At 28.2% G+C, this 12,158-nt stretch overlaps 7 protein-coding genes across 7 annotated transcripts; 5 read left to right on the forward strand and 2 right to left on the reverse strand.

Moving 5' to 3' along the window:
* Positions 1-116: 116 nt before the first annotated feature.
* ARP9 (Arp9p) lies at positions 117-2,131 on the forward strand. Its single transcript, XM_020188989.1, has one exon. The coding sequence runs from the start codon at positions 230-232 to the stop codon at positions 1,967-1,969; it is 1,740 nt and encodes a 579-aa protein (XP_020044479.1). The 5' UTR covers positions 117-229; the 3' UTR covers positions 1,970-2,131.
* Positions 2,132-2,293: 162 nt separating this feature from the next.
* ASCRUDRAFT_10437 (uncharacterized protein) lies at positions 2,294-3,819 on the reverse strand (the record flags this gene model as incomplete). The annotated part of the gene is made up of 2 exons (XM_020188590.1): positions 2,294-3,543; positions 3,729-3,819. 2 exons carry the CDS (start codon positions 3,817-3,819, stop codon positions 2,294-2,296), a joined length of 1,341 nt encoding a protein of 446 aa, XP_020044480.1.
* On the forward strand, positions 3,765-7,306 carry ASCRUDRAFT_128367 (uncharacterized protein). Its single transcript, XM_020188988.1, has one exon. It carries the CDS (start codon positions 3,877-3,879, stop codon positions 6,976-6,978), a length of 3,102 nt encoding a protein of 1,033 aa, XP_020044481.1. The 5' UTR covers positions 3,765-3,876; the 3' UTR covers positions 6,979-7,306.
* Positions 7,307-8,184: 878 nt separating this feature from the next.
* ASCRUDRAFT_78086 (leucine-rich repeat domain-containing protein) lies at positions 8,185-10,287 on the forward strand. Its single transcript, XM_020194129.1, has one exon. The coding sequence runs from the start codon at positions 8,485-8,487 to the stop codon at positions 10,123-10,125; it is 1,641 nt and encodes a 546-aa protein (XP_020044482.1). The 5' UTR covers positions 8,185-8,484; the 3' UTR covers positions 10,126-10,287.
* Positions 10,241-10,657, forward strand: ASCRUDRAFT_128416 (uncharacterized protein). The gene has a single exon (XM_020188990.1). It carries the CDS (start codon positions 10,356-10,358, stop codon positions 10,566-10,568), a length of 213 nt encoding a protein of 70 aa, XP_020044483.1. The 5' UTR covers positions 10,241-10,355; the 3' UTR covers positions 10,569-10,657.
* ASCRUDRAFT_128417 (uncharacterized protein) lies at positions 10,658-11,014 on the forward strand. The gene has a single exon (XM_020188991.1). It carries the CDS (start codon positions 10,747-10,749, stop codon positions 10,945-10,947), a length of 201 nt encoding a protein of 66 aa, XP_020044484.1. The 5' UTR covers positions 10,658-10,746; the 3' UTR covers positions 10,948-11,014.
* A 66-nt stretch (positions 11,015-11,080) lies between these two features.
* On the reverse strand, positions 11,081-11,950 carry ASCRUDRAFT_82974 (uncharacterized protein; the record flags this gene model as incomplete). The annotated part of the gene is made up of 1 exon (XM_020194802.1): positions 11,081-11,950. The coding sequence occupies one exon, from the start codon at positions 11,948-11,950 to the stop codon at positions 11,081-11,083; it is 870 nt and encodes a 289-aa protein (XP_020044485.1).
* Between the last annotated feature and the right edge of the window lie 208 nt (positions 11,951-12,158).

A 12,158-nucleotide genomic window follows, 5' to 3' on the forward strand; every position in this document is an offset into this window, starting at 1 on the left:
AGTACTATTTTCTAACAATAATCGGCTCTGATGATCTTTTTTACTGCTCCTCGGTAATCAAAGATATAACGTGATTATTGACTTCCGGGAAACACCAAACAGCGAAATATTTCAAACCTCTGCTTTGGGTTGTTTGGTGTGGTGCTTCTGCTTCTTTTGTTTCTTTTGCTTCTTTTGCTGGTTTTGCTGCCTCTGCTACTTTTTGATCTAAGTTTTCATATGCTGTGCCATGCCTCTCTTTCGTGAAGATAACTATTTTATCATAGTGCTTGGCTCATTGAATACTGTCGTTCAATTTGGGCTTGAAGATCCTTTTCGACCTCCCAAGTATTTGATTCCTTCAATAATCTATCAACATAAACTAAAGAAATCCTATCATATTAATATAAAAAGTGTTTCTCCCAAGAACCTAGAAAATGACTATTCCAAGATCAGTTTTATTCAACATGGCCAAATTGTTAATATCAATGCCTTTAATCAATTTATTAGATTGATTTATTATTCGGCTTTGAAAAAATTTATCTCGGCAGATAGATTAGCTATTAATGACTACTCAATTCCTTTATTGATTATAAATTCTTCAACAAAGGATTTTAATAACAACTATAATCTACAAAGAATTACAAATTTTGTTTTTAATAACTTGAAAAATTGTAATTTTTTTTGTTTTTTATCCAACGCTTCAAGTTTATTATTCGCTTATGGAAATAATTTATCTTCGGCTTTAATTGTTGATATAGGTTATGAAAAACTAAATATTGTCCCCATTATAGATTTCCAAATAATTAAATTTTCAAAACTAGAAATTAATATTGGTTCAAACTTAATTAACTCAAAATTAGAAAAATTATTACCAAATTTATCTGCATCACAAATTGAAGACTTGAAAAAATCTTCAGTTTATGAAATTTTATCAATTGATGATCAAGAGATCTATGATAAGATTCATAACAGAAATCTTAAAAGCCTCAAAAACCTTAATGGTCTTAATAAAGATAACGAAGAAGATGATGACGATCAACTTGATGTTTTATCTATTATCAATAGTACTAAAAACCCCAAGGAAATCCTAAATGAAAGACAAAAGAAGAAAAAATTGAAATCAAGTAGTAATAAAAACAATAATAACAATAGTCAGCCTTTGAAAAATTCAAACTTGGTGGAAAATACCTTTATTGATTCTAATGGAGATTCATTTAAAATTGGCCCTGAAAGATTCAAAGGCTCAAAAGAATTAATATTAATTGTAGCCAATTCGATTTATAATGTAATCAATAATTTGCCACACAAACCTTCAATTAAACAAGATTTATGGAACAATATTATTATAAATGGCAAAGTTTTTCAAATTAAGGGGTTTAAAGATAATTTATTCAATTATTTAAATGAAAAATTCTTAGTTAAACCGACAAGTGAAAATGATAATCAACCACCGTTGAGTTTGATAACACATAATTCCGATGATTTATTAAGTTCTAAGTACAATTTATTTCAAACGCCAACGTCGATTAAATTTTTGAAAAATTTAGATTACTTTTCTGAATGGAAGACTTTAAATCAAAACTCTAATGATTTAACATTATTAGGAGGACAAATTTTTATGAAGTTGATGGTATCTAATAACACCAGTTTAATTAATAATTCAAATGTTTCGATTCCTCAACCAATTTTTTATTCGAATTTGAATTTGAATTTGAATTTAAACAATCCTAATTATACTAATTATGGTTATGGATATAATTTGAATGCAAACTCTGGTATTAATTTAAATCAGATTTCGTTATCAAATTCCAATTCCAATTCTAATTTGAATATAAATTCCAATTTAAATCAAAATTTTAATAATATAATCAATATTGACGATGAATTGAGTGATGAAATATTCAATAATGGGATTGACAATGATTATTTGATGATTACAAGAAATGATTTTAATAAATTTGGACCAAATTTATTCAATAAAAGTTGAGTTATTGATCTTTCGAATTTTCCGTGAGCGTCCGTGAGTTCTCGTGGTACTTCGGGGAATTTCGTATGTTTACGTAAATCTAATTGGTTCATTTGTATATTAAGTTAATAAATATTATAATAGGTATAAATATCTAAAGTATCTTTTTCTTTATTTGAATAAGTGATGTTAAATAATAAAAAAACAATATACGGAAGCTTTACAAAAGTAACCCAAATTAAGATTGGACTAAAAAACACGAAAAAATTGAACAATTTTTGGTTTTAAAAAAAAAAAAATAAAGTAAGAAAAATCATACAAAAGTTAAAATAAAAAAAAAACAATTCATGGTGTATCAATATAATTTATGACGCTCCAATGATCATCGTTATATAATTGAGTAAAAGCAAACAAAGACCTCTCAAAATCGTAGGCAGTTTTTAAAGAGGTTAGTACAACTTGACCTAAAGAAGCATAGCTTGTTTGACTTTCAGTAAATTTAGTATTATCAAAATAGCAAGTTTTAGTTTGGAAGATTTCATAATCATCATAGGAAGTATTAGCATAAGTTGTGACATTTGTTTCAATAGTTACAAAATTTGATAAAGGCAATTCAATTGTTCTTCTAAAAAGTTTTTCATCTGTTTCATTTAAATAAAACCCATCAACTGAAAATGATAAATAATCCCTTTGCCCATTAAATAAATTACAATCAAATACATAGGATTTTCTGGACTCATTATAAGTAGCCTGATAGAAACTTAAGATATTGCTGAAATATATCGTAGGTAAGGATAAAGCATAATTATCTATATCAACGTTTGCTACCAATATTTTATTAGACAGGGAAGATTTTTGAAAAATTGGGATATTATATGTGTGCAATTGTTGATCATAATCAACAATTCCATGGCTGATGTTAAACGAAGTTAGTTCAATGAAATTGCCCCTGTATTCAATGATGCTTTCATCGTAATAGTCCTGGAGATTGATCATTTGAGTGGCCATATATTGTTTATCATAGAAGTCTTGTCTATTATCCAAAGTTAGGTTGCCCTTTTCACGACTAGAATCAAATTCTATGGATAAAAATTCGCTTTGAGTATGGTCTTCTCTCATCAAATGATCGAATAGGGTGGAATAAGTAATTTTTTCGAGATTAATTGAAGCGTTTTGATTGTTTGGATTGAAGGATAATTGATTGTAATAACCAACAAAACTGGTATTTTCCAACTCCTTTGCATTAGTCAAGTTGACTAGTGCAAAGGAATAGTTGTAGATATTGAAATCACTGTTGTTGTCAAGAGTAAAATTTGATCTGTAAAACCAGAAATAATCACTGGCATTGTTTTCTGGGAAATCGAGATATGAAACACTTATATTTTGATGTAAAATGGTGTTGTTGATCGTCCCAAAAGTGTCCTCCAAGTACTGTAGCTCCTCACCACAGTTGTTTGCAACACAGTAGGCAAATTCACTATAATCGTCAAGCTCAAGAATGAAAAAGGAGTCTGAGTCTCTTGTGGATACCTTAGCAGTGAGGTTTTTGTTATGGTCCTTCAAAGCAAGATGAACCACAGGTATTGTGGGAGAGTCTGTGAGATTGGATGGTATCAACGAGAGCTCGAAGGAGGTTGCTCCAGCCAGACTGGCCAGCCAGACGAGACAGAGGGCTAGGAGGAAGCACAGGAAGTGGGCAAACATGAAAAGAGCAACAGAACCAGCAATGTGATGGTGAGAGAAGGTTGAGTGCAACAGCCTGATATGTTCTATTATATACTCTTTCTTTTAGACTTGAGACAAATGAATGGTAACTTCGAGCGTGCTTCGCCATACCTGAATTGTTTTCTGGGTCTTCTCTGAGTTGCCATGGTCTGCTGTTTCTTCCTCTGCTGTTTTTTGTTCTACTGCTGCTACTACTGCTTACCATGATCTCTGACTACGAATTGCAGAATCTCGAGGGCTCTTCGCTGAAGAAGCGAAGCAGATCGCAGTCGTCCTTGAACAACAGCTCTTCTGCCACATCTTCTGCTACTTTTATTGCCAATGTGCCTAACTATTCTACTGCCAATGCGTCCAACTATTCTACTGCCAACAATAACCCCTTCGACGATCCCTTGTCTCGAAATGCTTCCCTTTCAGATGACCCTTTTGACGACTTTAACGATATCAACAGACCTCCCAACGTGCAAAAAACCCACACAAAGAGCACTTTCTACTACGATGCTGAAAACTTTGATCTGAATGATCCTGAAATATTCAAAAAGCATTTGAATGACTCCCAAGATGAATTGTTTGGTATTCCAAGAAGAAACCAAGACACTTATACTAATCTTGCTGCTGTCACCAAAAAGAATTCTTTGTTTTCTGAGTCCAAGAAGGACAAGAAGATCTTGAGAGTAATAGCTTTTATATCCATTGCAAATATCATCATATCTCTTCCTTTTCAATTGTTCATTCTAATAAAAATCATCATTTTATCTAACTCATATGATGGAGCCAACGAATACGATATTCTAACAAGTTACTTATTCCAATCATTCTATTCCTCTGATAATGTTTCTGCTGATACTGTTTCCATATCTTTTGATGTCTTCTTAGCCACTGTAACTCTATTGTACTCAAAGATCTATCAATTGGTTTTGACTATTTATGCTTTAAAAAAGAAAAATGATATTCTTTTTCTTTTTCTTTTAGCTTTTCTTACATTGATTTTGATTTTCACTACAATCTTGTACTCAAATACTGCAAAATCCTTTAACAATATTTATTCCTTAAAAGTTGTTGTTGATAATGAGATCAAATATGTCTATTTCAACAGTCTTTCAATTACCTTCAAAGTCTTTAGTTACCTTTTAATTGCAATCTCTGCAATTACTCTTATATCCCAATTTGTTGTGTTCATTTTATTTGCTCATAAACTTATTAGCAAAAGAGCAACCTCCAAAATTGGTTACTCATTGGAGAAAAAGAAATTGTTAAATATTTTCAATCTTCATAGATCCTGCTTGATTTTAAGTGGTTTTATGACTCCTGTTTTCCTATTTTTATTTCTAGATTTTTACCAACTTACTGATCTTTCTAACATTATAATATTTCTAATAATTCTTGTCCCATTTTACCTATGTTTAAATGATTTTGCTGCCACAACTGAAAATATTTACCTTTTTTTCTTTACTTGGTATATTCATTTGCTCTTCTTTTTTTTCACTTTTTATCGATGTCTAATAATCTTTAATACTAGAGTCATTCATCAGTACCCAATTAAGTTTTTCGTTTTAAAAGTCTTTTTTTTTTTCCATTTTCTTTTACTAATTTTAAATTTAATAGTTGGTATAAAAGTTTCAACAAATTTTTATAAAGGTTTAAAAAATCAATCTCTAAAAGATGAATGGAAATTTCTCAAAACTTTATTTACTCCTAAAAAAATTAAATATAATCAACTACCTCCTTCTCAAGAAAATAATAATAATAATGACAATAATAATAATAATAATAATAAAAATAAAAATAATAAAAATAATAAAAATAATTCAAAAAATTCAAAGGCTTCAAACATTTTAAATTCCAAACTTGAAATTTCGTTTTTATCAATTTTGCTATTATTTACTCTATTAGTTACGATCTTTCAAATTATATTATATACTAAAACTTATAATTTTAGTGATAAAGTGTCCCTGTTTGTTCCTCAAAGATTTCTTGAGGCATTCTTTAATAATGAATCAACATTTAAAAAATTCCCAAATAAATTTGTTAAATCAAATTTTGCTTCTATATTTTATGGTGAACTTTTTATAATCTTCTTTTGTGGTTTATTAGCATTTTCAATCTTTAAATTTCAACAATCAAATGAAAAAATTAAAAATCAATCATTTTCGCTAAATTTAATTTTAGTCAAATCTTTAATTTTACTGGTTGCATTTTTACAAACAGTTTTCGTTTTTATTCAATATAGTCATTTAATATTTTGCTATTTCATCAATGATTATTTCAATGAAAATAATGCAAGTGATTTTTTAAGTTCAATTGAATTGCTCTCACTTTTAAATATTATTTTTTCGATTATAAGATTTGCTTTGCTAAGTTTTTTTTATGTTAAAACCTATCATCATTATAATTATTATTTCACTGAAGTCTTAAGGGTGGAACAGTTAAATTTAGAAAATAATTACGATATGAATGCAAACTTAAATAATATTCAAGCAAATGGAAATGAAAATGAAAATGAAAATGAAAATCAAGATAATAATAATAGTGATGATGATGATGAAGAGGTTATTATGACCAAAAAAATGGAAATTCGTGCTATTTTAACTCAAAGAAAACAGAAATCATTTGAATATCAGTTTATTTTTTTTTTGTTGTTTAATTTCTATTTTATTATTGGCTATATTATAAATATTACTGAAAGATCCTTTTATTCTCTAATTGAAAAAATTATTGCCAGTTTTATAATTTTAATTTATGTTATAATTGGTGGATTTACCTTAATATCCTTTAATTCAGTTCTTGCTACTTATGCTGAAAAGAATTATAATAATAGCGAATTTTTATCTGGAAGGAAAAATAGAATAACTTTATTTAGTAAAGTCTCTAAGGAAAAAATGCGTTTAATCTCAAAAATTTGCATGATAATATTTATTTGCTTAATAATTTATCCAATTTGGCAAATGGCAAGAATATATAATTCTGAGTTATTTGAATTATTTTCTCTTCCTGCATTTAAATTTCTTATAGCCAGTTATTACAATCGTCCTAGGCAGATATATATTTATGCTGGTGTCATTGATTTCACTCCCAATTCCAAGACAACATTCCTTTCTTCTGATTTTGCATATAAAATAGTTTCAAAAACAGTTAGTTTTTATATTGGATTTTATAGTCTTATGGTAATTCTATTCATCATAATTTTAACAATTTACTGGGTAATTATTTTGTTTAGGGATCTAAATAGATTTGATACTAACTCGAATCATAAGTCATATTTTGGATTTCATTTTGATTTTTTGAAAAGAAAACCGAGAAGTTAGGATTTTTTAATAAATTCTAAAGGGTTAGTTTATCTTTTTTCAGTTCTGAATTATCTTTTTTTTTCATTTGGTTAGCGTTATGAAAAATTTAAAAGAAATAAAGTTAATTAAAAATCATAACATTTTTTTTTATTTTTTTCATTTTTTTCCAAAAAAAACAAAAAATATATAAGAGCTTTAAAGTGAATTAAAGTTCATAAAAAAAATTCATTTGCTTTTACATTGCGAATGATTTGGGTAATAAATAATTGGTTGAAAATAATTGGGCTTTGAAATTTTGGTAGTAAGAAATACAAAAATTTTTTTTAATGTCACTATTAAAATGTAAACAAGTTAGACAAACGAAATTAAAACTGGCAAGTCAATCACAACTAATATTTAAACCTGTTTAATTACAATTATTAAATTGTATACCTATCTTATCTTATTTTCTTCAATATATATCTTAATTTTAGTTTAAAACAATCAAATCAAAAAACCGAATTGAAAGCTCAGTTTTGAAAACTTCAAATATTTTCTGAAGCTGAAATTGATCCAAGACAGAAATAATTATAAAAACAAGGTTTGAAAAAAAACCAAACTAAAATTGATTGAATCGTGTAATTTCCAAATTCTGGCAAGGCCCTCAAACAGAGTAAAATCTTTTGGAAACAACTTCAATATATCAAATATCTGTGGGTCAGAGAAGTCTGTAGAATGGTCAAATATATCTGACTAGAAACCCAAGAATAATTTTTATTCACAATTGAGTGCATCTACCTCCTTTTCAGTAAATATTTTTAAACCAGGACATCCATCACTGAAAGTGATGGATGTTTTTTCAAGTCAACGCCTTTTCGTATTTGAAATGGGGCGAGACAGAGAGTGTGTACTATACATCAACAAGCATGTAAAAACAGAGACACACTTTCCAAAAAATATCAACTTATTATGGCTTGCATAATGTACGCCATTCTTGCTGTAACTCTGAGACATAGACATCACTTGGCGAACAACAACCCGTTCGTTAAAACCACAATAGATGCTGATTTTTCAAATCTGCAGAGTTTGATGATTTTTTAAATTAGAGTTTTCTAGGCTGCAGCAGCGCTCCAACGCTTCTTGTCCAACAGCTCGGTGTAATTCCTTGCTAAATAAGAGAAGAAAGATAGTGTATAAAAGCATTCGCTCTCCCTTTGAATTTTTTCTTCTCAATGGTTTCTAAGAATTTGCTGTTTTTAGCTTCTAGTGCTCCATAAAATTGATGAGTCTTAGTTCCACCACTCTTCAAAAATGAGCAATTCCATAGAGGGGTTGTTTCCAAACACAATAAGCTATGCTAACTTGCCTTTTGACTTAATTGACTTGGTTTTTTCCTATTTGCCTAAGAGCCAAATCTGGTTATTCACTCTATCAGATACAAAATCATTCCAATATCAGGCATGGAAACATTTGTTCAAAAAAATCTCTTTAGGTGGTTTGTTTTTTTCCGACGCATTTTTAACAATTGACGTTAAAGATTTTTATATGTTTGGTGATCGGTTCATTCAGTATACTCATAGTTTAATTATAAATTTGGATTTGATTCTTATGGATATGAATATTAATATTGCACCAGTATTCTATATTTTTATGGCAAAACAAAATTTAAAGTCAGCCTCTTTTATATTTTTTGAAGAAACTTCCAAACTAGATTTGGATTCAAAAGAAATCCAGACCTATTGTACTACACTTTGGGTGATTAATAATTTAGTTAAATCTCTATTAGTATCAAATACTGAGTCCTTAATTAATCTTACAATTGATTTTAATGACTTTCCGAATTTTGAATATGATCTTTCTTTTCTCAAGCTTTTAAATCGTTGCTGTCACCTTAAAAAACTTAAGGTATTATTTCCCACCAGAAATATTTCCACGGATACTATATTTTTTTTAAAACAAAACAATATTGAATTTTCTCTGACACTATCTTCTTTTAAACTTTTCAATTCTCAAAAGATTTCTCATTGTTTAAATACATTTACTAATTTAAAACGCTTAATTCTATTCGATTGTCAAATTTTTCGCATTGACAATTTTTCCTCTTTAATAAATTTAGAATATTTATCATTAGCTCATAATTATATTTATGAAATCGATCCAAATATTTTTTTTCCAAAATTGAAAGTTTTAGATTTAAAATATAACAATCTTTGTTCTATTCCAAAAATACTATTTTTGTCAAATTTAAAATATTTAGATGTGTCTTATAATTACATCTCTGATATTCAAGATTTATCAAATTTGAGAAAACTCCAGGAATTTAAAGCTCATAACAATCTCATTTCAGATGTCCAATCACTTAATAACTTGACTAATCTTAAAACATTATTTTTGGCTAATAATGAAATTGTGGATATTTCTCCATTATCAAGACTAGTCAATTTGGTTAGCTTAGAATTAAGTTTTAATTCAATTACTAAAGCTTTGATTTTTAATAATTTCAAATCTCTTCAATTCTTACTGTTATGTGACAATGAAATTAATAAATTTCATATATCAGATGATTCACAGCTACTATCTTTAACACAATTGAATTTGGCAAACAATAAATTATCCACTTTGAAAAACATCGATAAATTAATTAATTTGAAAGGTTTAGTTGTATCGTCAAACAAACTTACAGAACTATCTGATGGGATTTTAAATTTAAAAGAATTAACAAGTTTATATTTGACTGACAATGAAATCAAAGGTTGCTTCACAATAAAAAATGGCTACTTTAATAAATTAAAATTTTTTGAAATCAATAACAATTTAATTTCAAATATAAAAATTGAAAATAATTCTCTTCAAAATGTGATTAGTTTGAGTTTAACACATAATCAGCTTCAAAAAATTGAGTTTATAAATAATGAAGAATCCATTTTTAACTCTTTCTTACCAAGAATTGAAAATTTAAAATTGAACAATAATCAAATCGAGTCAATGGAATGGCTAAAGGATATTGCTTTCAATTCAAGATTAAAATTTGTCAATTTATCTGGTAACAAGATCAAAACAATCGAAAAATTAAACAATTTACAATACTTGCATATTTTTAACTTAGCACAAAACAAAATTAACAATTACACCAATTTAAGCTTCTATTCTCAAGTCCAAGATTTAATCCTCAAAGCAAAATATTGACATCCAATGTAATACACCCTTTGTAGACTACTGACTAGACTCATCCAGCATCACTTAACTTTATTTAAGTTCATCCAACTTCATTTAGCTTCATATAGCTTTATAGATAAAATTATATACAATTAAATCAATACAATAGCATTTTTGCATCTCTCTTTCGAAATCTATCAGAAACAATAGAATAAAAAATCTGTTTGATCCTCATTCAATCCTTATTCGAAATTTTCTCTATGTTCCAGAATTTTGAATTGGATTTGGACTTGGATCTGAAACCGGATTTTAATATGAAGTCGGATTTGGAACTGAATTCGGAACTTTGTTGGAAAGCTCGGAAAAACTATTTCATCCAAATACTTCCACAGCTCATGAATTCAAGGCAATGGAAAGAAACAGAACAGAACGATGGAACCACAGCTCTGAGGAGCAATATTTATTTGATTTAATTATTTATAGGATGCAACTCGCTATCCTGACAGATTGTTTTATCTTTTGGAGGAGTATACTCTTTTGATGGCTTGTGCTGCTTTGATGGTAATATAATCGTTATGAATGATGATAAGTCCGAAAGCTACCAGTTGGTGTGATTCTAGTGAATAGATATACTTTAATTGAGACAACAAAATGAATCTTTATTTCAATTTGCTAAAACACAAAGTGTGTTATTCTGAGCAAAAAAGAATGATATTGCTTTCGTCTAAAAACATTTCAATCAGCTTCTACAAAGGTTGTGAAATTACATTTGGCGATGTAAAAATCATTGAGTATTGCTTCAGAAAACTAAAAAAATTAAGAAAATATAAAAAATTTTATTGTTTATCATGATTATAATAACAAACATTTTTAATTTCCTAAATTTTATTTTATTTATTTCATGGATTTACTTATAAATTGATATGTTTTAAAAAGGAGATGAAATAAACCTAATTTGCTCGCTTATTAATATAAGTTCAAACTATCACAATAACAAGATGGTTCCAAATACAGCAACAAAAAACTCAAGTCGTATATTTTTCTTTTTAGCGGTATCAAAGACAGCATTTCTTGAGCTTTCACTAGAAATAGAATCACTATTAATACCATATAAGTATGATGTTGAGATGGTAGAACAGACCACATAAATTTCTACACTAATAAGATCAGAAGAACTGGACTCAAAAACATCGGTGTTGACAGCATTTGAATCGACAGCATTGGGGTCAACAGCATTGGGGTCGACAGCATTTGGATCAACAGCATTGGGGTCAACAGCATTGGGGTCAACAGCATTGGGGTCAACAGCATTGGGGTCAACAGCATTGGGGTCAACAGCATTTGGATCAACAGCATTTGGATCAACAGCATTGGGGTCAACAGCATTGGGGTCAACAGCATTTGGATCAACAGCATTTGGATCGTTGGTATTTTGATCTAACATAATTGTGTTTATAAGATTTGGATCAATATTGGGATTAACATCTATATCAATGTCATGATTATTGTGTGTAGTATGAATTATTGTTTTATATGAAATAGTGGTTAGTGGAGTATTGATATTTAATGTATTGGTTACATATGGTGGTTCTGGAGTTTTTGTTGCTACTGAAGTAGTTATTAAAGGTTGGTTTTGAATTTTAGTAGTTTGAATTTTATATGTATTAGTTGTTTGGGTTATTGATTTAAAACTCTTTGTTGAATTATCATTATTTTTATCAGAATCTTTTTTATCAGCAGCGTTGCTCTTGATTATTTCCAAAATAGTTTTAAAAATCCTATTTCTAGGAATTGGAGAAGATTGTGAGACTGAGGTAAAAAATGTTAAAACTAAAAGAAAGACTAAAAATTTCATTTTTTTGATTAAAATTACCAAATGAAAAATAATAATTAACGATATGTTTCAATAGAAAAATAAAACACTTCAAACAAAAATTACAACACAATATGAAAAAAAAAGTAATTTAAATTATTTATAATAATTTAAATAAGAAATTTAATCTGTTATAATTTACAGCTAAGAACTTTTATTTGGAGAGTTTAAACTTTTCAAATTAACTAAA

Source organism: Ascoidea rubescens, assembly GCF_001661345.1.
Source record: "Ascoidea rubescens DSM 1968 unplaced genomic scaffold ASCRUscaffold_20, whole genome shotgun sequence".
In the NCBI taxonomy this organism is placed as follows: domain Eukaryota; kingdom Fungi; phylum Ascomycota; class Saccharomycetes; order Ascoideales; family Ascoideaceae; genus Ascoidea; species Ascoidea rubescens.